The following is a 22,715-nucleotide window of genomic DNA, read 5'->3' as shown; positions in this document are numbered from 1 at the left end:
TTAAGATTTGTACCGGATATGAGTGTTTCATGTCAATCACAAAGTCAAGATTCCAGCAATCCAAATGCACTGCAAAGTATACCATTGGCACTAATCATAGTAATTAGCATCAATATGATCGCTGAGTAGCATATTACATGCACCATAATATGTCAACATTCGCATTCAAGTTATGTTTCTATTAACCTTGCATTTTATTGTATCTATAAGCATTTCTATGTCTCCTTTTATGTTTATTTCTGTCTGATGATTCTGAAAATTATTTTATTAAGAAGTCAAACAAAATTTTTTGTTTTGTTCATCGATTCTTTTCCTTTATTTTTCTTTTCAGTTGTTCTGTATAAATCATATTCATATTGTGGAATAACATCAAGCATGCATGCATACTGAAATAATAAAGTAAAAATGTTTGAAGTTTTCGTTTTAATGATGAAGGGACTTAGGCGCATTTTTGCTCAGCGATCAGATTTTGGTTAGCGATTGTAACTATAAAGAATTCATGCAAAATAACGGTCAAAATTATTTTTGAAAGTTAACGGTAAAAAAAAATTTAAATTGTTGTCGAGGGGAAATTTCCAAAGATTTTTGTAAATAAAGCAGAAAAATCATTAATTAAAGCATTTAGCAATAGTTTTAAGCTAGGAAAAAGGCAGGAATTTGATAGGACTGAGCAAATGCTTCAAACCCGAACACTTAACGATGTCTGGTTGCTGAGATCTCACGGCTCACCCAGACAGTCTTACTTACTTACAGTACAGACCAATTGAGATCCATGTCCTCCTTCAGATGTCGCCTAAAGCTGGTTCTATCGCCTGCTTCCGCCTGCCAATTGTCATTACCAAATAATAGTCAGCCACCCACCCAAAGTGAAATTATAAGCATCAATTTCAAAAAATAAGCTAAAAACAAATACAGTGACTAGATAGTACACAGCCGATGTTTACTCAAAATAAACATTTAATTAAAATTTACTAACACATTAATTTTTATCATGCTTATTAATTAATAATTGTGGAGTGAATGTGATAATAACAATAACAGTTTAAATCAATCACAGTCGTCTAAGTGATTTTTCAAGAGCAAATCGTACAACTTGTTAGCGCTCATATGTCGATGAAATATATTCTTTTATTGCTGTGATTAATCTAAGAGAGTTTCTGTGGCTGATGAAAATGAATGGACGGGTTGAGTTGAATGGTTGACTTTATTTTCAGGAGAATCTCGTAATGCATTTTTAATTGGCAGTTATGCATGAGAAATTATTGTAGTGATTTTTTTATTTGGACTTAAAGTGGAATTTGTACATTTTTGTTACTTTACGTTTCAGCTTAATTAATATGAAAATCGTGACGATAAATTTATATTTTTAAAAGACTGACCTAGGAGCTTCGGATATGGAATTTGGATGGCCATCATCGGGAAAGATTCTTAAAATATGATGATGATGATTTTACTATATGTTGAAATGTAGGGCAACCATGCAGTATCACACGATAATGACTAGGGTTTCTAGAAGTCTCGGTTTCGATGAATATTCAAGATCGAGACTGGAAATGAGACTGAGACCGAGACCGAGACCGAAAGCGTCACCAAGACCGAGACAGACCGAGACATACCGAGAACAAGACTGAGACTTATACTGAGACCGAGAATGGTACTCCATAGAAGACTTGGTTAAGCACTCGAGGTACTATCTTAGGTGTATCCCAAAATCCGCAAAAAATGGAGCAAAAGCTACAACCTTGGACAACCAATCTATAAAGCTTGAAATATCTTACACAAAATACATAAGCACAAATCGTTTAATCAATCGGAAATTCGGCATCAAGTCGAAGTGATTCTTGCATAGTGTCAAAACTAGTTCGATTCCGACACCAAGCCATAGTCACGTCAGTAAGATGTCAAATTTTTGATCAATTAATCGATTTGTGCTATTCGGGAATATATGTAGTAATTTAATTGGGTTCGACTTACTTAAACGACGTGCTAGAATAACTTTAATGCAAGCCGGAGATATTACGACCATGATCGTCAATTGATTCTGATGTAAGACATAGTTCCATATAAAAGAGAGCCAAATTATAGATTTTATCCCAAGTTCCATGTGAAACCTAGCCAGCTTTAGGCGCCATCTGAAGGAGGTCATGGATCACAGTTGATCTTAACGGCCAGCAAGGTCAAAGTTAAGTCCATGTGAAGCCCAAAATGCTACAGCTCAACTTTAAAACACATAAAAATCCTCAATAAAAATATTTAAAAAAAAAGTTTCAAGGTCAAAAAATAGAAAAAAATTCCAATTCCACTAACAAAAAATCCAATAAGATCATGCAAATGGACTTGTTCGTATTGTCCAAAGTATAACACACAGCAAAAAGTAAAAAGAGAAATAATAATACAAACAAAAAAAGAAAAAAAAAGAGAAAAAAATCTACTACAATTCCGGCATATCTCTCCGGTTTTTGTGCTGTCAGTACTGCAGTCAGTTTACTGATTAATAATCGTTCGAGCTAGACGTGGAAATATTTTTCCATAATTCTCGTGCATTTATTTAATATTTTTAAACAATTAATAATTCTGTAATTATGCGTAACGCGTAGTTAAGTGTTAATACTTGATAATACGATATAGTACGAAAGGATTAAAAGTTATAAAATACGAAAAAAGAGCATTTTAAGCAGGAGAGCAACTTGTTGATTCATACATATATGTATATGGAATAACAAATGTCTATTACCTGTAATTTCTTCTACTCTATACGGCAGTGAATTTAATATTTTTTTTATACAACAAAAATTAAAACAGCTCAAAAAAAATTGATAAAAAATTGATAACAAATGTGTGTGTTTGTGTGTGCCTTAATGCTTAAACTAACATAACATATTATAAATAGGGTGGTCTTTAGAATAGATCGATAATTATGGATTTGCCGCAGTCATTCGGTAAGTACAGAATAACAACAACAACAAAAAAAAAACTATGTGTGCTTTATCCATCATCGAGATAGTGAAGCACGTAAGACATCACACAGTCGTAAAGAGTTTAAAAAAAAAATTAAGGAACAAAGAAGAAGACATGAAATTTTTTATAACTGTGAGCTTAAAGCGAAAATTTTTTTTGTTTTCTTGTGTGATGTGCTGTAAGAAGAAAAACTGGAGAGTGACACTCTCAATGAAATTGAGTCAGAAAAGAAAAGCAAGCATCGTAGTGAAAACAAATTTCAGGTTTTCAATCCTACGCAACCACAATAACCCGAAAAAAATAAATATATTGTATTATAAAAGAAATGAGATTCGAGCGCGCGACCCCGACTCTCTTAGAAAATAATAAATTTATTGTTTCACATTTCGGATATACATAAGAGGCATCATCATCATCATTGCCCGTTTAATTTTATGACATTCAATGAGACGCGACGAAGATGAAGAAAATGACCAACTTAAATCGGCTTAGAATCTCATTTTTCTTAAACGATTGACTCGCACACGAGCATACCGACGATATGATTTACGGTTGGGATACAGCTTGACTTGTTGTCATCATAAATACACCTACAAGGAAAATCATACTCGTGTCTTGAATATGATCACCATTTTAATGCGGTCAATTGTGTGTGATCAGTGAAAATTTTAAGGAATATGGTGTAATGCTGAATATTTTAAATGTTAATCCTCAATTTTTACACACTAGAGTTGTCACAACCCGTCATTTTTGGCGGGAAAGCATAATTAGTCAATGAAAATGTGTGAACAGATGATAATTATGGGGTAATGTGCTTCTATTTTTGACTACTAGTCGTCTACCTTCATGCCTGATTTGTGTCATGCATGACTAAAACTCTTTTTTGAAATTTTCTAGGAATTTGATTTTTAGTTTCACAAAATCTGCATCATCTTTAATAATTTACTCAATTTGTTTGAGAGATGCGTTGATGCAAACCATTTTATTACCACACGTTTGCACGCGATTATGATGAATTTTCATTTTAAAAAACTATGTTAAAAGCAGCACGTAACCTTAAAGTCCATAAAAATTAAATGAAAGTTTTGCCCGAAAAACGTGCACATGATAATGAGTTTGGAGGGGTTTATTCGTATGTGATGTCTGGAATTTATAAATATAGAATCTTCTCTTATTAGATACCTAATAGAAAAAGTATAAGAAGTTCTAAGAGGGACTTGAAATCACTGCTTACGACTACCGGTCACATGACACTACTGTTGAGGTATTGAGGGCTGCTCTACTAAACGGCTAAGTGGTATACACTAATTTAATACTTTCTGTATCCCAGTTTTGCGATTCCATTGCTATTCAGCGGACAGACATATGCTTTTAGGTTATTGCTTTTAAGTCACCGATAAAACTCTTTTAGCTGCTTTAAGCCTGCTCTATTAGTCTTAAATCTAAAGTTTACGTATCGGAGCATTTTTAATTTGTGTTGCTCAGGATTTCTTTCCTTAATTCACTCTTGATAGCCCATTGCATAGACTTGAATAGTACAAAATCTGCTAATCGATCCAAAATTTGGTTCCAAGCATACGTTGCTCTCACTATGTTCGCTATGTCAGAGTCATATCGGGCATCATGTCCTAGTCATATTGGGTAACATGCCTGAGTCATATCGGACACCATGCCAGAGTCATATCGGGCACTATGTCAGAGTCATATCGGGCATCTTGCCAGAGTCATATCAGGCACCATGTCATAGTCATATCGGGCACTATGTCGAAATCATATCGAGCACCATGCCAGAGTCATACCGGGCACCTTGTGAGAGTCATAACGACCACCATAACCGAGACATATTAAGCACTATGTCAGAGTCATATGGGGAACCATGTCAAAGACTTGCCGGTCTGGTTTCGGATCATTTAGCCTACTTGAGCTATTCGAGAGAGCTAGATTAACCTCCTTTTTGACAACAGTCAGTCTACAGTCAAGAGGACAAGAAGACCTCACTTTAAGGTTAACGTCATTTACGTACAATCCCCAATGTTCAAAAACATACATAATAAAATGATGGCCAACAATAAAAGTGATTGTTGAAATTTTTAAATACACTGATAAATTAACCCGATCAATCACACACAAAAAAAGAAATAAGTAAGCACTCTCCCATTTCGCATTTTGGCGATATTCTCACAAAACTTAAATTCTTGTTACTTTTTCGTTCCTCTTTCTTTTCCTTTTCCATTATGCAACATACGAAAAAAAATATATTTATGAATGTATTAACAATCAGATATCAACAGCAACAACAACAACAACAACAATATCATGATAATGTGAGAAATTGAAGAACGATTGAGTCATAAGTTTATATTTTGTTTCTTTCATGAATGTGTCCCCTCAATGTGCTTGTATCGTACATGTGTTCGGAACAATTTTAATTGCTTCTATTTAATTTTTTTTTTTTTATCGAACAATTTAACAAATAATTTAGATGCGATAGAGATGTGAGCATATATATTTTTAGCTCCAGAAAAAATTTGTGAATTTGTGTGTGTGAATTGGCGCTTGTTGTAAAGATAATAAGTGAAATGTCATTGAGGAGAGTTGACAATGCGCATTCTTTTAGAGATAATGGAATGGAATGAGATAAAAAAAAGAATAATTTGTGCTTGGATGGAACAAGATTTGATTTTTTTTGGCAGCTGACGGGAATTTTTGGAAGTGAAATTGTTTGGAATGCATAGATTTTAGGGATGCAAACTCAAATTTTGAAGGACAAGATGATGCAATATTGTGATCTATCTAAAGCAACATGTGTGCTATCAAAAATAGCTTAGAAATGTCATAAACAGCATGTCATGTGCGGTTTCAGTCGAGGCTTACCACCAAGATGTGCCGTGTAAAATTAAAGGTTGCCCATCATACCACTGATATAAAGGAATACTCGAAACTAAATGGAACAGATTGCAGTTAGTCTACCGTAAGTCTAGCTTTAAGCTTTACATTTACGGAACTTGCCATAGATCTAGTTGCAAACTTGGAATTTGTGGAATTTGCAATAAATTTGTGGAATTTGATATAAATTGTTAAGTTTATAGCTAGACATATGGGCATGGCAAGTTTCGCAAAATTCAAGCCTATAACTAGACAAACGGTTGATTACTCTCAGTTTGTTCCACTTGGAATGATCATTAAAATATTCATAGAAGATTCCATCTGATTGCACTTCACGATTTTATAATCAAGAGACAAATTTTTAGCAGTTAAACTTCCTAAACTTACTTACTTGCTGGAATCATGTTTCAACTTGGAGTCTAGGTTATTACAGAAGACTTTCCATCTGTTTCTATTGCTGGCCATATCACAAAAATTGCACAAATTCTCTGTTTTGATATTTAAATGACATTCCCATATTACTGTTCTACACCAAGTTGCTTTTGGAGCTACATATCTTAAACTGTGGGTCTAAAGGGAGTGATACATTAGATTATTAATCATAGTTCATCCAATTCATATGGTTGGTCCTTACAAAAATTATGTCAGTACAAGAATCAGCATCAATGTTGATAGTACCTGGCTGCTTCTAGCTTGTTTAAGTAAAATCATCAATTATGTCTCAGAGAATGACTGAATTATATCATATAATCCCGAGAGATACTATGTTTTCTCGAAATCTCGGTCTCGTAAATTATTGGGATCTGGATTGAACCAAACCTCGAGGTTGACTCTGATTTTGTATCGAAAGAAACACTGATTTCCAGAAACAGAATTTCATAGTATCTGACCAATGGCTAGATCAGTGGTGGACAACCTTTCATTTTTCACGGGACTTATCTTGGTTTTGAGCTTCTCCCGAAACCGCACATGACATAAGAGACATGACATTTCCAACAATTTTACCGCAGCACACAAATTGTCCAACACTGGGCTACACTCACGTCAAGCAACAATTTTAACCCTTTCCACACCATGTATCTATTTGGAAAATTGTCAATCTAATAAATGACAATATATCGACCCCTAGCATCACTTCTGTCACAATTCAATAACATTCAAATCCAATTGTTGACAAGAAACATCCAAAACAACAACAATTTCTCAACCCTTTTTCAATTCCCTCTTGGAAATTTCATGTTCAATCATCATATTTACAACACCAATTAAACTCATTTCTATTAATGCTTAATTAGTTAACAGCCTGAGGGGTTTAGGGGCATGATTAGCAAAAACACAAGAAGAAGGCAATGAAGGCAATTGTTGCGAGTACAATATGTTGTTGCAATATTAAAAATAAATTTTTAACAAGTCGATTTAAGTCAGTACGCGCCGACAAGTTGAATGAACTCAACTGTTCATTTCTTTTTTGTTCATGATCTCGACCATATTTTTTTTGTGTGTGCATGTATATATTTGCGAATTGAAGTGAGTGAGAAAGAAAGACATGTGTGATGGACAACGATGTTGATGATTTTAAAATGTTAATTATATGAGGAACTATGGAATGTACTTTATGTTCAACAAGTGATTCTTATAAGAATCAAATGGGAGGAAGAAATGTTCTGATTCTATAATTGATGTGGAGAATTTTTTGATGGAAGAATAATGGAAATTCGAGAAATTTCATCATGAATTGGATGTTGTGTTTTAATTATCATGTTCTGATTGATTTGTTGCCTTTTCATTTTTGATGCATTTACGAATAATTTGAGTTTTTTTGTTGGAATTATTGAGAAATTATGTTTGTAGTCATTTGATGTATGTAGCATGCAGGCGTATTGTTCAATTTAAATTCAACTTAAAATGTTTGACGCTAATCAGGAAAAGATGAATCCATAAGTTCCAAAGTGAAAAGTTTTTGTGAAAAATACTAAGAACATCGAGTGAAAAAGACTGTAATTAGTCGACTTTCGTGTGTCTAATTTTGTAAATTTGACAGTTGTTGGACTTGTCATGATGATTGACATGGTTGGAACCAATCGCAATTTGTTACAATCGATAATAAATGCAAGGTCAAATTTCTATTCAGATGTCCAGAAAATGGATGCAAATAGAGTGCAAATGTGTGGAAATTCTTAAGTTCCATGATTTTTACAGATTTATGTATAGTATTTTATCCACCCAGCAGTCTTATAGACAGTATAAATTCAGAGTGGACAAGAGTTCATGTGATTGGCTGTAAGTCTAGTTTTAAGCAACAATAACCCCATCGAAATGAGATAATTCATACTTGGGACTAGAATTGTGTAGATCTTGATTAAGAAAAAGCAGAGCTCGGAGTCGACACACTTGAAGCCGACTTCGACTCAACTCAAACCAAGTCGACTCAACTATGAGCACTTAGAAAAAGTTGTCTTCTCGGGCTTATAGCCATAAAGTGGCATATTTTGTCACCTTTTGAGTGGAATTGTTACACAAATATACACTCGTCTAGTTATTAGCCTGACCATATGATTGTTTTATAGACAACATTTGAAGATTTTATTTTTTTAAATCTTGGGTCCAGAGTGTAATCAATTTTGAAAGGATTTGAATCAACAAACCCCAACAACAGATGGATAATGATCTGTTATCTAGTCACGTTGATCCAGATGTCTTATTCTTAAATTAACAGATTAATCTACATATAGTTCTTTTCTCCAAATCAGCACGAAGTCGATTCGGATACTTTATGGAGTAGTCGACTCGACTCCATTTCAAATTCGAATTGACTTCAAATTCTGCTCAAAATTCAAATTTCCATTAACATTACAAATCAACCATCCAACTCTGAATAGAAATTACCAACAATATGAATGTAACAATGAATTAACGCAAAAATCAAAAGAATTGCAAAAGAAGAACTTCCATTCCAAAGTTAATGAGGAACATTATTCAAAAGGAATTCATAATAGTTGAGAACTTTCAACTGTAATAAGAAAAGAGGAGAAGATCTTTTATTCACCTTAAAATACCTTTTCACTTGCAAAATAAAAATTGTAACAAAGAATGGACAGACAATTTCCAATTGTTGGAGATTTCGAGGAAGTACTGAAGTGCGAAATAAAAACAATGGCCGGCAAGTAAAAAAGTACATATTTATACGTGAGAATTAGACGCTTTTATTGTATGCAAAATTTGTCCAGTAACAAGTTTTGTCCTTGTTAAGGTCTAGTAAGTTGTGATTTTTAAATGTTCAGCTATTCAGTTGCATTAGAAATGGATTTTATATGGTTAAATATTAAGTTATTGGAAGTCAGTTGTTTTGGAAATTTTCTAAATACTATTTGAGTCTTGGCTCTGTTGTGTCTTAGTCGAGCAGAATCTAGGGATTCAAATCATATATATTATGTTCATTAAAGCGGATCTACGATGCAATATTAACGGCAAGACGTGTCGCACCATGACTGTAGATCTCGATCCATTTTTAAGGCGAAAAATGTGGATCGTCGTATTGCCGATTTCAGTCAATCATTATTCATAGCGTTGTTGATATGACAAGGATTCGAACAATGGTAACGACGTTACAAGATCTAATTGTATATCAGTCGCACTAGAACCCAGGTTGGAATCAATCCGTTCTCTATCTTAGCTTTTTACTTACTTACTTCGATGGTTGTACAGATCAACTGCGAACCATCGAACAACTCTATCGCGGGCTTCCGTTCTATTGAAGCTATAGTCTGGCTAAATACAAAATCCGTAGTCTATTGATTCTTTAACAAATCTTTCTCAAATTTACAAAATAAATGCCAACAAACCATGACATTGAACAAAAAGCACAGTTTCTGCAACAATTTATTCAATATCGCCACTAGGGACTGAAACGCTACTTTAAATAATAAGACAGCAAAAATGCCGAACCAACCATAATAAAAGCATTAGAAAATCTTTTTCAAGTCAATAACGGAACCAATGGTCAATTACATTGTTGCAAAAAGCAAATTGAAAGAAATTTATTTGTTAAGCAATCAAGTCATTAAACATTATAAAAGGTGGATCCTTTAATTTGCGAATATTAGAAATCTCATCACTCAAACATCAAAGTTTAACAAACATATGGACATACCCAAAACATTTGTTATGTTGAAAGAAATGTGCTTAAGCTGAACAATAAGAAGTTCAAATGATTTTCATTCATTCATCGACACATGCAACGCACACAACTATAGACATTTTATTCATGAGTGAGATATTTTGAAATCTAGTAAGACACAAAGATTGAAACAAAAAAAAAAAAATTCTTTCAATTCCACTTCCAATATTGATTTCTTATTAGACCTATCCGAAAGCCTTCACATTTTATTTATGATTTCATGACGATCGTGAAAGTCATTAAATATCAATGTGAAACAGAAATGAGATGAGAATGAAATGTTCTCACATCTGAATGACTAGAGAAGCAGTGGTGGGCAATCTTTTATATTTTGCGGGACACCTTAGTGGTGAGTCTCGACTGAAGCCGCAAACGGTATGGAGGGGTTAAATTTTCCGGTGATGGTATGGAACGGTACGAAGCCGGTTGTATGGAAATATAGCACGGGATAGACACCTTCAACGTAAAATTACTTACTTCCTTACTTCGCTGGTCATACAGATCAAGTGTGACCCATGGCCTTCCTCAGTTGACCACTGAAACTGACTCTATTGCTGACTATCGCTTGCCATTTATTAAATTCTTTCCATGAGTTCTTTGGTCAACCGTGTGATATCTTGTCATCTAAAAAGCCGAATTATCTCTTGCCAACTTAAAATTGGTGTACCAATATTGTACCACTATACCGTATTACAGGTGAGCGTATCACAGGTAGTAGACCATGATGAATCAATACTGTGGCTGCTTACCATTATATCGTAATAAAAATAAATCAATACCGTGCTACTATACCGTACCTCAGGTGCACCATTGGTATACCATAGTGCGTCAATACTGTGTCATTTTATCATTATTTCGTACCAAAGATACACTTTTGGTACAGGGCAAATATACCATTTTTCCATACCAAGTGTTCAATTGTACCGTACCAGTGATGTCCTCATAACATACTGAACCACACCCCACTAGTAAAAACGCCTCCAATTCATGACATTTCTGAAGAAAATTCTGCGACACATTAGTATGATTATAAGTTACCCACCACTGGACTAGAGAAACCATAACGTAATCGATAGCTGTCATAAATTACAGTAAACTGTCCCCAACTGTATTCTACTTTTGATACATTCATTTCATTATTGATCATTGAACATTTTTTTCATTCATTCAGCATTCTTGTTTTATCAAAAATTGAATTGAATTACAATCATCTATCCACCCACACGTTGTGCGCTTAAGTGACGAATATATAATTGAAAGTCAAACATAGGCAGACATAAGAAGAAGTAAAAATGAAATCAAATTGTGAATGAATGAAATAAATCAAAACAAAAGAAGAAAAAAACTCGTTTCACAACGTGTTGTGGCTATAAAAAAACAAAAAGCCATGAATACGCATTGAGTTCTTTTTTGTCATTTCCTTGTATTTAGTCAAGAGAGTGTCTTTTTGAATAATATTAAGGAGATGTGGTTTACTTAAACGTAATGTTAGGTGAAATTTATGAAAAAAAGGTAGCTTTACGTTCACATTCCTTCGGGGTGTCAATATTTGTATGGAAAAAATATTTGATGTTCACTGAGTATAGTGCTTTATATGCTTTATCTTTGCAATTATTACCGTTAATTGCTATGTTTGTGTCTGGTTGTAATAAATCGATAGCAATCTAGTACATTAAATTACATATACATGGAATTTTACTTGCTTTTTTTGTGTGATAAAGCCGCTGCTTTATTATGTCAATTTAAAATGAATGTTTAAAGGGTTGTGAGCAGTCATAAGTCAAGGAGAGATTGGGATAAGGTATGGGCGTACACTATGGATGTCAAGCTAGTGTTCTAGAGAGTTTCAAGTTGTGATTCGCAACACGATCTTAGTTCTGCTGTGAAATGTTGGGCGGCATACTGAACATAAGCAGGAAAGCACTTCTTCTTCTTCCTTAGTGAAGGCGAACGAGGGCCCGTTGTCTTCAGTACTTTTGCATAGTTGCACACACAGTAATCCCATGAACGCTTTAGTCTACATCGAGACCAGGATAGCACATGACATAGAAATGGTCGTGAATCCGGCTTCAACCGGACTTAACTCTGGCCTGAGAAATCCTGAGCCGGATTTCATCGAATTTCTCCTAGGACTAGGGTCACGGTTTACTCCAGTATGTCTGTCGACTGTTGGAAACATTTAGAAAAACTGATGATAGATTAATATAAAGCCAATACTACTAATTCTAATACGTATGAACCTACGCATTAATTAAGTAAGGTTTCATTTTGAAACTTTCATGAGGTCTCGGTGCTGAAAAACGACATCGAGAACCCTTAATTCAGTGTTGTCCAAACTTATTTGCACTTCGGCACAATTGGTGTTGCGGCACACCTGGTGGTGAGGCACATCAGGCAGTGTGGCACAGCTGGTGGCAAGCTTCGACCTAAACAGCACACACTTCACAGTTGGAACAACACTACTTTATATCAAGACAAGCAATTTTAATACTTTGCATTAGACACTCTTTCAAAAGATTTTTATAGACATTCAGGCATCTGCATGCCATTTCTTGACTCATTCATCCATAACAAATTGCAAACTTTGCCATTCCAATCCCATCACCCCATTAAGCCATACTTTAAATACGCTTTCAACACCTCTATCCATTAATTTTATACTCGATCTGCTTTCAATTACACAAAATTGTCAACTCAACCTGACATGTCATTGGAGCGAGACGCTGAGCAGACTAAAAATACAACTTGACATACACTTTTTCTTCATTTCTCGATGAGAGGCACTTTAAATTTTGGATTGGATATTCATGTGATATATTAAAATTAGCAGAAAGTCACATTCACCTTACTAATGATGAATAATGCTCACGTTTACCTGATTTGTGTGTAAAAAAATATTAAATCTCCTCCTTAACTTCTTCTTTCCTCATTATTATCATCACTTATTTCATTTCTCTATGTTCCTTCATATTCTTTCACCGCTTTAAGTGAAAATGAAGTGTTTAACAGACAATATGGCAAGAAGACAGAAGAAGAAGACAAAAGGAAAACATTAATGAAAGTGAAAAAAAAGAAAGATTGTTTGAGTTTAAAAAGATTTTTTTCTTCTCTTTTCTTCTCTATCTTTTGATTTCTTTTCTAACAAGTGTGGCTGCTATAATTTCTTTTATAGTCTTTTTGGACCTTATTGTTTGTGGAGAAAAGAAGAAACAAAAAATCATAAAAAAATTAAGATTGAAAAAATGTTCTCAAGATTATTGAAAAGAGCTATAAGAATGAAGTAAATTGAGTGATTTTTTGATAATTCTAATTGGTTTATGGACTTTAGTAAGTCTCTACCTGAAAGGCACATGGAGGAGAAATGGATGAAAATACACTGGCTCCAGGTCAGGCCAGTTTGAAACTTGCAATAGGGTAGATTCGATGAAATCCTGCTTCAGACTATAGGTTAGTCTGTCTGGGGACGGATTTTCGGCCATTTTTACGCCGTTTGCTTTCCAAGTTAGTTCTATATAGTCTATTAATATGAGGACTTAGCACTCGTTTACTATAGAACTATGAACACTAAAATCAATTAACTGCCCCTAGCAGGTAAAGAGCAAAATAAACTGAGAGCACGCTCGCAAGAATACTTAAGTGATATGTTTAAGTAGAGCAGGCTCATGATAGCAGCTCTTGTAAGATTCTAACAAGAACAGCCTTGAGAAGAACATGGTGCGCTTATTGGAACTTATGCCTAATTTATGATTGGCATTTTAAAGCCACTAACACAAATTTCATGACAATAAACAGATATCCCGAACTAACAAGTAGCATGTAGTCATTGTCTATTGGACAAGATCATTGCTTGTTGTTTGTTGGCATAGTCTGTTGGGTAGGATCATTGCCTGTTATGGTATAAAGTCGGCTTTTCTAAGACATATTGCAACTTATTTCACTTCAAGTAAAAAGTTAAAGGTTATATGCCGTACAGGGCATATGGCTCATGTCATTTTCAAACAGTTGGAAACACACCAGTGTGTCTCGGCACAAAGGTTGACCATCAATGTTCTGGAACCAATCTAATATTTAATAAATGTTAGATTTTGCTTAAAACACATTTGATTACATCAACCACAAATCCACTGACTCAAATACTAGATTTTCATCAGTTCCATTCATAAATAATTCCACAAATCAATCAAATCAAAAATAAAAACCGGCCTACATATGATATCCTAATTAATTATTAAAAATCATTGATTCCACACACTATCACCTTTCAAATGTAACTAACTGGTCTGTAAATCAATTATTGAATTGCATCAGCCAGCTGTTCATCAACATAAATACAATTTACTAAATCAAATAAAAATAATAAAGTGATTACAATTATCCAAAGCCACCAAAAAATGCATCCAATTCAACAAACACAATTCATTGTGTTGTGGATTAACATCCAAAAAAAAATTATTAAATTTCATTCAATCACGTCAATAAAATCAGCAGCCATAAAAGAGCTTTAAAGACAAATTTGGAAGTGAAATAGTAATTCATCGATTTGTAAGCAAATAAAGTCAGTTTGTGGATTAATAAAATTTTTTTATTATTATTATGGTCAAGGCTAATGTCGAGTATCCAAAAATAGCGATCATGTTTCTATCGTTTATTCAGCTTTAATGGATTTGTATTGATTTCCTGAATAATTGTAATTGAAGAAATGTGCTCTGTCGATGACCTTTAATGACTTGATAGTGCCTTTTTTGATTGCATATTTACTTACTTACTTCGCTGGTCGTACAGATCAGTTGTGATCCATGACCTCTCACAGGTTTTATCTGAAGCTGGCTCTATCGATGAGTTCCACTTCGTAGTCTTCTTTGTACAGTTAGGGGAAGCTGAAAGCCAACCCTAGCTTATTTGTGCGGCTGCCATACTACAAACGAGGGGTTTGAGCTGGATTTTAAACTACTCTTTTAAGTACATATTCCAGCACAGCTTCGGTCGCCAACGGTGTGTTTGGTGGTAACAGCGGATGTCACGTGAAGTTACACACTTGAAATTGGGTCAGCTTCGGAGTCAGACTTTGGCTTCAATTTTGACTTTCACTTGCCAATTTCCAATACCAAGCGCAACTCTGGCAAGCTGTAGCTAGCAATTGAACCAGCTTCAGGCAACAACTGAGGGAGGTCATGAATCACACTTGATCTGTATAGCCAGCGAATTAAGTGCATCACTATCTCTATCGATAGCTTCCTTTCAAGAGTTCTTTTGGTCGTCCACGAGCTCTTTGACCATCCAGAGACTCCTGACCATCAAGGCAGTCAGATTTTTGGATATCATGTATAGCCAAAATATGTTGAGACTTTAATAGACTCATCATGATGATGTCTCAATTATTTCTAAGCATCATCATCACGAATTTCTTTATTTGTTGAACTTTTTATTCAATATTTTTAGATTAAAATCACCGATTGTTGACAGAATGTGGGACTCTTTTTATTGACTTTAGTAGATCCAATTTCATACCCGACTTTCCCATGGATTATGAAAATTTTTAAGGTGTCTTTTAAAAATTTTGAGAAATTTTTGTTATTTATGATGGACGTCGTTTGAATTTCTATTGGATTATTAATAGCTGAAAGTGGATAGTATTTCCTGTTTTATGGCAGCAACTATTGCCAATAGATTAATTATTAACTTATTATGCAGAAGTTGATGATGTCAAATGACATCATAATTTATTTTTGTTGGTATTTATTCACTCATATCCAGTTTGTGGATTTGATTTTGAAATGATAAAAAAATGCCGGTGAATGTGATATTTTTTTATATCCACCGGCAGTAAAGATTAGTAATAAATATATTTGCATAAATGTGTTTCTTCCGTTCGAATCTTAGTCTAAGCTTAAGTTGGTATGTCTTTTGAAATCGAAAATGCTGTCAGTTAAGCCACAGTCATTGAATATAATGCATATAGCTTAAATATGCAATATCTACTTACTCACTTACTTCGGTGGTCGGACAGATCACTTGATCTATCCATAACCTCCCATAGAAGTCTTCTGTATTTGGCTTTATCAATGGCTTCCGTCTACTAATTACTTACTTACTTCGCAGGCCTTACGTATGGCCGCCGGCTCCTGAAGCTGGCTCTATCGCTGGCTACTGGTTGTCAATTATCAATTCAAAGTGTGATAACTTCTCTATCGACAGCTTATTTTCATGAGTTCTTTGGTCAACCGCGCGATCTTTTGCGTCTGCCAATTATTTATATAAATACAGATTCTTATCATGAATACTTAAGTCTTTCTTCTTGGACTATCTTTGGAATATCCAATATAACTAATAAAATTCGATAAAAACTGACCGAGTTGGTAAAATACCGTCTAGCAGTCCAAAGGCTTTGCCGTCTAGCAGTCCACCTTCGGCCGATGGTCTCATCTACAGGCTGCCACGTTCTCAAGTTGGCGTCTCTTTTATATACAGCGTACCAAGATCCAGTATTATCCATAACTCTTCTTAGTTCTTCTTCTACCTGTTCCTAGAAATGCCCGAGTAGACAATAAACCGTTAAATTAATCATTAACTAGACATTAATTTGCCTTTAACTAGCTATAAAGTATTTCTTTCCATTCAGACTCACAAGCTACTAGTGAAATAGTAATGATGTCAGTTGAACCTTCCATGAAAAGTCATAATTCAGCTAAACAGATTTCCTCAATGCAGAAGGCAATAAAAGACGAGTTTTCATCAATTTTACAACATCCAACACAATTTCATGGCAATTATCATTTGCAATCACCACTAGTTCCATAAATCGGATATTAAAATGATCATTAACAGCAAAAATCTCACATAGTCAATTCTAAATCATGAATGACATAAAGCAAAAAAAAAATTTCACAGACATTATCCTCAAACGAAACTGCAATACCTCCGCAACCAACCCACACACAGTCACACGGCAAAATAATTCGCAGAATCAAATCAAGCAGAGAAATAAAATCCATTCATTGCACAAAAAACTCGTTTTCGCAGTAAATTTTAACTGGTATTTTTTTTACAAAACATTATGATTTAACAGCCATAAATGAATGAGCGAGAAGCAGCACAACAAAAAAATTCTCTCTCGTATGTGACGAAATTATAATTTGCGACATTTAATTTCATTTAACACATTTTTTCGGGTAATATTTGCACAAATAATTGTTACTTGATATGTTTGAATGGACAGTATGAATGACGACTCAATGATTATTTGCAAATGTTTGGACAATAATTGAAAATTCGTGACTTTTTTTTGTGTAGTTTTTTGGTGACATAATTATTAGTTATGGTTAGGGATTAACATTCTATTGTGAATGTTTATGGATGTATTGTTGGGCAAATGGCCCTTTATGATGTTTTGTGTTTTTAAGAAGATCAGTTTAATATGAACAAGTAGGTCGATAGCCAGGGGTCAGACACTATTGGGAAAATTGGAAGAAATTATAATTTTTACGGTTTTAACTCATTTTTTAAGATAGAGTCTGACCTTGATCTATGACCCTGCCTCTAATAGCTAAACACAATTGGAAAGTGGATCCTGACTTACTTGCTGTGAGTTACTTGCTGTATAGTTACTTTCTCTCAATAGCACTATCAATAAAGGGATTATGAGAGTCAGGAGATTCTATTGGGGGCAGGTACGTAGCCAGCTAGCCTGAGCTCCCTTAAGTTCATCCTGGATACGCCCTTAATTTGAGGGCTATTCGTTTATTACATGACACAAAAAAGGAGAATATCAGAAGGCAAACAATTCAGATGGCAAAGTGACCATTTTTGTCACATTTTTTCACCTCTCAACTAAGTTGTCAGCCTTCCGGGGTATTCAAATAAATTGTTAAAGAGTTTAAAAGTTGAGAAAAGGAGAAGTTCTGAAATTTTTTGTATAGAACACAAATTTTTGGGAGGAGGACAAAAGATGGGAAGGTTTTGGTAATTTTGTCCGTAAAACCCAGAGGGAGAATTCGACTTTTAAATGAGTCGACTCTGATGGGAGGATCTCTGGGGAAAAAATAAGAAACATCATTTTATGTTACGCAATAAGCGAAGGATCCCTTGTCAAATGTTTATTATTTTCAAATAAACCCTTTTGAGCATTTAGAATGGTTCTGATGATTCAGTGGAGTAGGTAATTTAATATTTTTGTGGAACAAGAACCATGACGCATTTAGAATGTTTGTTCAGGTCAGGTTGTGTTTGTATTTGGAATTCAATCTCATGATAATTGAGAAATTTATGGAAGTAAATTCCAAGAAGAGCTAATTAGCACTAAGACTAATTAAAATGAAATTTGCCGTTAACTGACGTAAAACTTAAATTAATGCAGTAAGGCATACGCTGTAGGTATTGAGCAAAGTGTATCTTCAGGACGGATTCAGTGTAATTTGAACCCACACTCGAGATAAGTCAGTATGTAGCCACAGCTAGTTCAACTATATCTAAAGAATATTTGCCGACAATGTGCAACAAAATTGCACATAAAAAGTTATTGCACTTTCATAAACAATAAAAAATTAATCAGCATAAATCCTAGATGACTTTTATTTTCAATCAAAACGCATCCGCCGTGGGAATTTCAAAATAAATAAAATTCCAATGGACATACTTAACATCTTCCCGAGACACTTAAAGGCTATATTTAGCTGATGAGTTTTTATGACAATTTTTACATTCCGTAAAATTAAATTTTTATGATTTAAAAAATTTGACCTGTGGTGGGCAACCTGTGTGCCACGGGACACTAGTGTCCATTTGGTCTAGGCTTACCACCAAGGTGAGCCGTAAAAAATTCTCAAAACACGCGATAAAACGTGTGCCGTGTGCGGTTTCGGTCCAGGCTTACCACCAAGATGTGCCGCGAAAAATAAAAGATTGTCCACCACTGAATTAGAGTCTAATAATCTTAACTAAATATGGATGATGCTCGCAATTAAAACTACATGATTACTCATCATCATTAATTCAAATTAAATCTTTCATTGGAACCAGATTATAAATATTTCTACAAAATAGTCCAATAATAGTCAATGCTCGATCGAAATAATATCACGAATTTTTTTCAAAAATAGCATTAAAGCTTTAAATTTATCGGCATACGATTGTATCCTTGAAATTTTGTATTTTTATGTGTTTCCTCAATTTTTGTATGTGAATGATGACGAAAAAGTGTGGAATTTATAGAATAAAAATTTTCATGTAAGTTTTATTTCGGTAATTTTTTACATCTGAAAAATGGACTGGCTTGTTGATCATTGGGATCATTGGCATATGATGTCCATTATTTTTGGGAAGAAGAGAGACGAATGCTTTGTTGGTTATTGGAATTGTAGATAATCACTTTCCAATAACAGAAAATGAAGGTAGTCACCAAAATGAGGGTGCTCATAAGTATGCACAGTTAATATAATTGAGCATGCTCGATTCTGTGAATCTGTTCGAGTACACGGCATAAAAATGGTTTAAAGTCTCGCGTCAGACCGGTGTAATTCTGGTTTTAAGCTCAAATTTGGTTGAACCTGGTTCCAGGTCAGACCCATTCAGAATTAACGGTAATTTTCTCTGTCGTGTGCCTTCCAGGGAAAGTCAGAAAAACAGCACGACTTAGCTATGCCCTATCCCATATTAGTATCTCTGCATCATAAAAGCATGCCCCTTGTCTGTTAGTGTCTTATATATCCCAAAAAACTTTACAAAATACCAATTTTTCAATACACATCATTTTTAAACGACCCCCTCTAATAATCTTAGATATTTATAGAATCAAAGGATTTATAACTCAATGACTATCTCAAAAAGTGTGCCGAATTCCGTCCATTTTAGTTAAATAAAATACAAGTTGATCCATATTTAATAACAATCACATGAATAGTCTTTAATTTCAAGTCAACAAATCTTAAACTGTAAAATTCACAGCTGCATGACAATTGTCGGCTTAATATCCAACAGACAGAGACATTTTTTAAGCCATTGTTCCAAGACAACTGCTAAAAATATTTCCTTTTAATCTATTAATAGTCAAATATTTGTAAATAGTCGAGGAACACCTCATGCATACATTATGAGCATTAAAGAATTATTTTATCACTTACCGAGAATTACACAAACGTGCATTAAGGTGATAATCATTACAGTCAGATGTGTAATATTGTCAATAAATGCTAAATGCATAAATTTATATAAAAAAGTTTATAAATACACCTGCACATTTCACGTGACCTAATAAATCTCAAAATACGCACATGTTCCTCGCATTCACACCTCTAAAATTAATTACTTTACATACTTTTTGTGTATTTGTGTGTTAAGTGACTTGACTGTAGAGGATCTTCGACCACGGGATTTTGTTGTAAATAAGATATGATAAGATTAGTAATTTAGTTTTTAGATCTACAAGATTAGATATTTATCACGAGGCTGATTCTTTTATATATATTTTGCGCAATTTGCTCTTTCAATTATCATCTTATGTGCCGATATGATATAGTTGAGAATTTTGTGGATTAGCAACATAGTTAGAAGATTATGCAATGTTGCGAAACTTGTGTGATGCGGCACTCTAGTATGCCGTCGAAATTATTTGGAAATGACATGAACTGTATTCCGTGTGCTGTTACGGTCGAAGGTTACTACTAAGGTATTTCATGGATTTTCCAGCGCTTCTTAATGTGTGCTCCATAGCACAATCTCAGGTGTGATGCGATATAATCTCAAATGTTTTGATGACTTGAATGCTACACCTTATTTTAGTGATAGGCAACCTTTGTTGTGCCAAGGTTCTCCTTGCTAGTAAGCCTCGACCGGAACCTCACACGGCATGAAGTTTCTATCAGGGTTCATAGTTTTCCATATAATTTCTGTGGAAATTTCTAGTGAGCTACGTCTTGCAGTTTGGACAACACTGTCTTTTTTCAATTGGCCATGGTACATTTAGATGGTATGCCATGACCGAAGCCACTTATGGCATGAGGTTCATATCAAAATGCTAGTGTGACGCTATGCTAGTGTGCCGAGACACAAAAGTTGCCCAGCTTCCGTCCCATTCGATCAGCTTATGTTAGAATACTGTACATGTAGTGGCTAAGTGAACGAAAAATCTAGATCTTAGCAAAGACTAGATAGCAACAATACAGTTTAGTTGTGATATCGATAACAGTTCATCTGAACCAGAAATAGAACCCATCATCATTGATCCCATTTCCCCGATCCTAAATTCCCACTCTAGAACCCCCAAACCTATGTGAAAAAATGTTTCACCTTCCTTTCTAATGAAAAACTCACACAAAACAAATCAAAGGCATTTTATTTTGTTTTCTTAACACCGAAAATACTCAAATTATAAATAGATAACGACTCTCGTAAGATCGTAAACGATACACAATAATTTGTTTAAGCCTCACATTTAAAAAAAAGTAAGAAAAAAAAATTCTGTGTGAATTTTCACACAATTAAGTAACAAATAGAAGAAAATAAGTCAGGAGAAGAGTCATCGTAGAGATTTAAAATGAAAAATGAATAGAATATCTTCATCATGCGACGATACACAACATGAGTGACGTCATTGTGGCAAACTGGCCCACATATTGTGCGACTTTGTGACTGTTGTCATTTTAATTAGAAAATAAAGGAAAGCAAACAAAGTTAAATTAATTTTTGTTGGCATTTTTGTAGAAGATGAGCACTTTATAAACAGATGGGGATGCAAGGGGTGGATACTTTGGGGTTGTGGATTTTGGGAAGGGTACTCGAGATTGAGATCACTTCTAATTCTCGGTTTTGAGATTTGTCAAGATTGAGATTTCGGAGAATTCTCTTGTCGTCTCGGTTGCGATTTGGTCCTGATCCTGATCTAAGTCTTGGTTTCGGTCTTAGTCCTGATCTCGGTTTCGGTCTAAGTCTCGGTCCCGGTCTCGGCACCGGTCTTGCAATTTATCTTGTTCTTGGTCTCGGTCTTAGTATCAGTCTCGGTTTCTAACTCGGTCTCGGTCTCACCGTAACCAAGTAGATTTCAGTTTGCAGAGTTTGAACAGCAATGCATGATGCTACAACTTGATTGCAATTAATGTCTGCTTTAAATATTGCAATTTATTGACCCGTTTAACAGGAAAATATCTATATGAAGCCATATGAAGCTGGGAGTTTACAGTGAATCAGTATAAAATCTATGAAGTCAGCTTTACCTCCTTTTTGTGATTCATTTGATGAGTTCATGCCTACAACAAGCTAAATTTCGAGTTGTGCAAGTTCTCATCTAACTACATAGCACTAGTTACTAGGATAAATTACATCACGAGGACATTAGTCGTTCCTAGATACACATCTAGTCATATTAAGACCCTATCGACCAAGAGTGGAGCTTGAATTTTTTGAGAAGGGAGAGTCAGGGCTGTCTGTATGGATTATAAAAATTTTATGGAGAATTTAGGATTTTTTTTAAAACGGATCGGGTGGGATTAGGTTGATCCTCAAACTCCCCCTCTCTGAATACGCTCCTGCTATCCACTTAAGTATGCACTGGATATGCTCCAAAAACTCATCAAAATCTTGACAAAATCCGCAATCACGCATCTCACACACCATCACTGATCCATTTTAAAAAGACTTATCTCACTCCCAGTTCCCAATATGTCAAACATTTGTACAAGTGGCCATGTCTAGACCAAAAATAGAT

General features: G+C 34.6%; 1 protein-coding gene across 11 annotated transcripts in view; it reads left to right on the top strand.

The window, feature by feature from the left end:
• Window positions 1-2,493: 2,493 nt before the first annotated feature.
• LOC139090145 (dystrophin, isoforms A/C/F/G/H-like) overlaps window positions 2,494-22,715 on the top strand; it is a 239,027-nt gene continuing 218,805 nt past the window's right edge. For 5 of the 11 annotated variants that reach the window (XM_070639868.1, XM_070639867.1, XM_070639857.1 and 2 more), the window contains exon 1: window positions 2,494-2,939. In XM_070639868.1, coding sequence (XP_070495969.1) covers window positions 2,918-2,939 — 22 coding nt within the window. In that variant the 5' untranslated portion in view covers window positions 2,494-2,917. Of the gene's footprint in view, window positions 2,944-22,715 lie in introns of all 11 variants that reach the window. The other 6 variants (XM_070639863.1, XM_070639870.1, XM_070639865.1 and 3 more) reach the window with 3 other exon arrangements.

This window comes from Chironomus tepperi, unplaced genomic scaffold (assembly GCF_022539635.2).
Source record: "Chironomus tepperi strain 1889 unplaced genomic scaffold, CSIRO-AGI_Ctep_v1 contig_217, whole genome shotgun sequence".
NCBI lineage: Eukaryota > Metazoa > Arthropoda > Insecta > Diptera > Chironomidae > Chironomus > Chironomus tepperi.
Note: the sequence above shows the minus strand (reverse complement) of the source record. Positions and strands in the feature narration are given on the sequence as shown.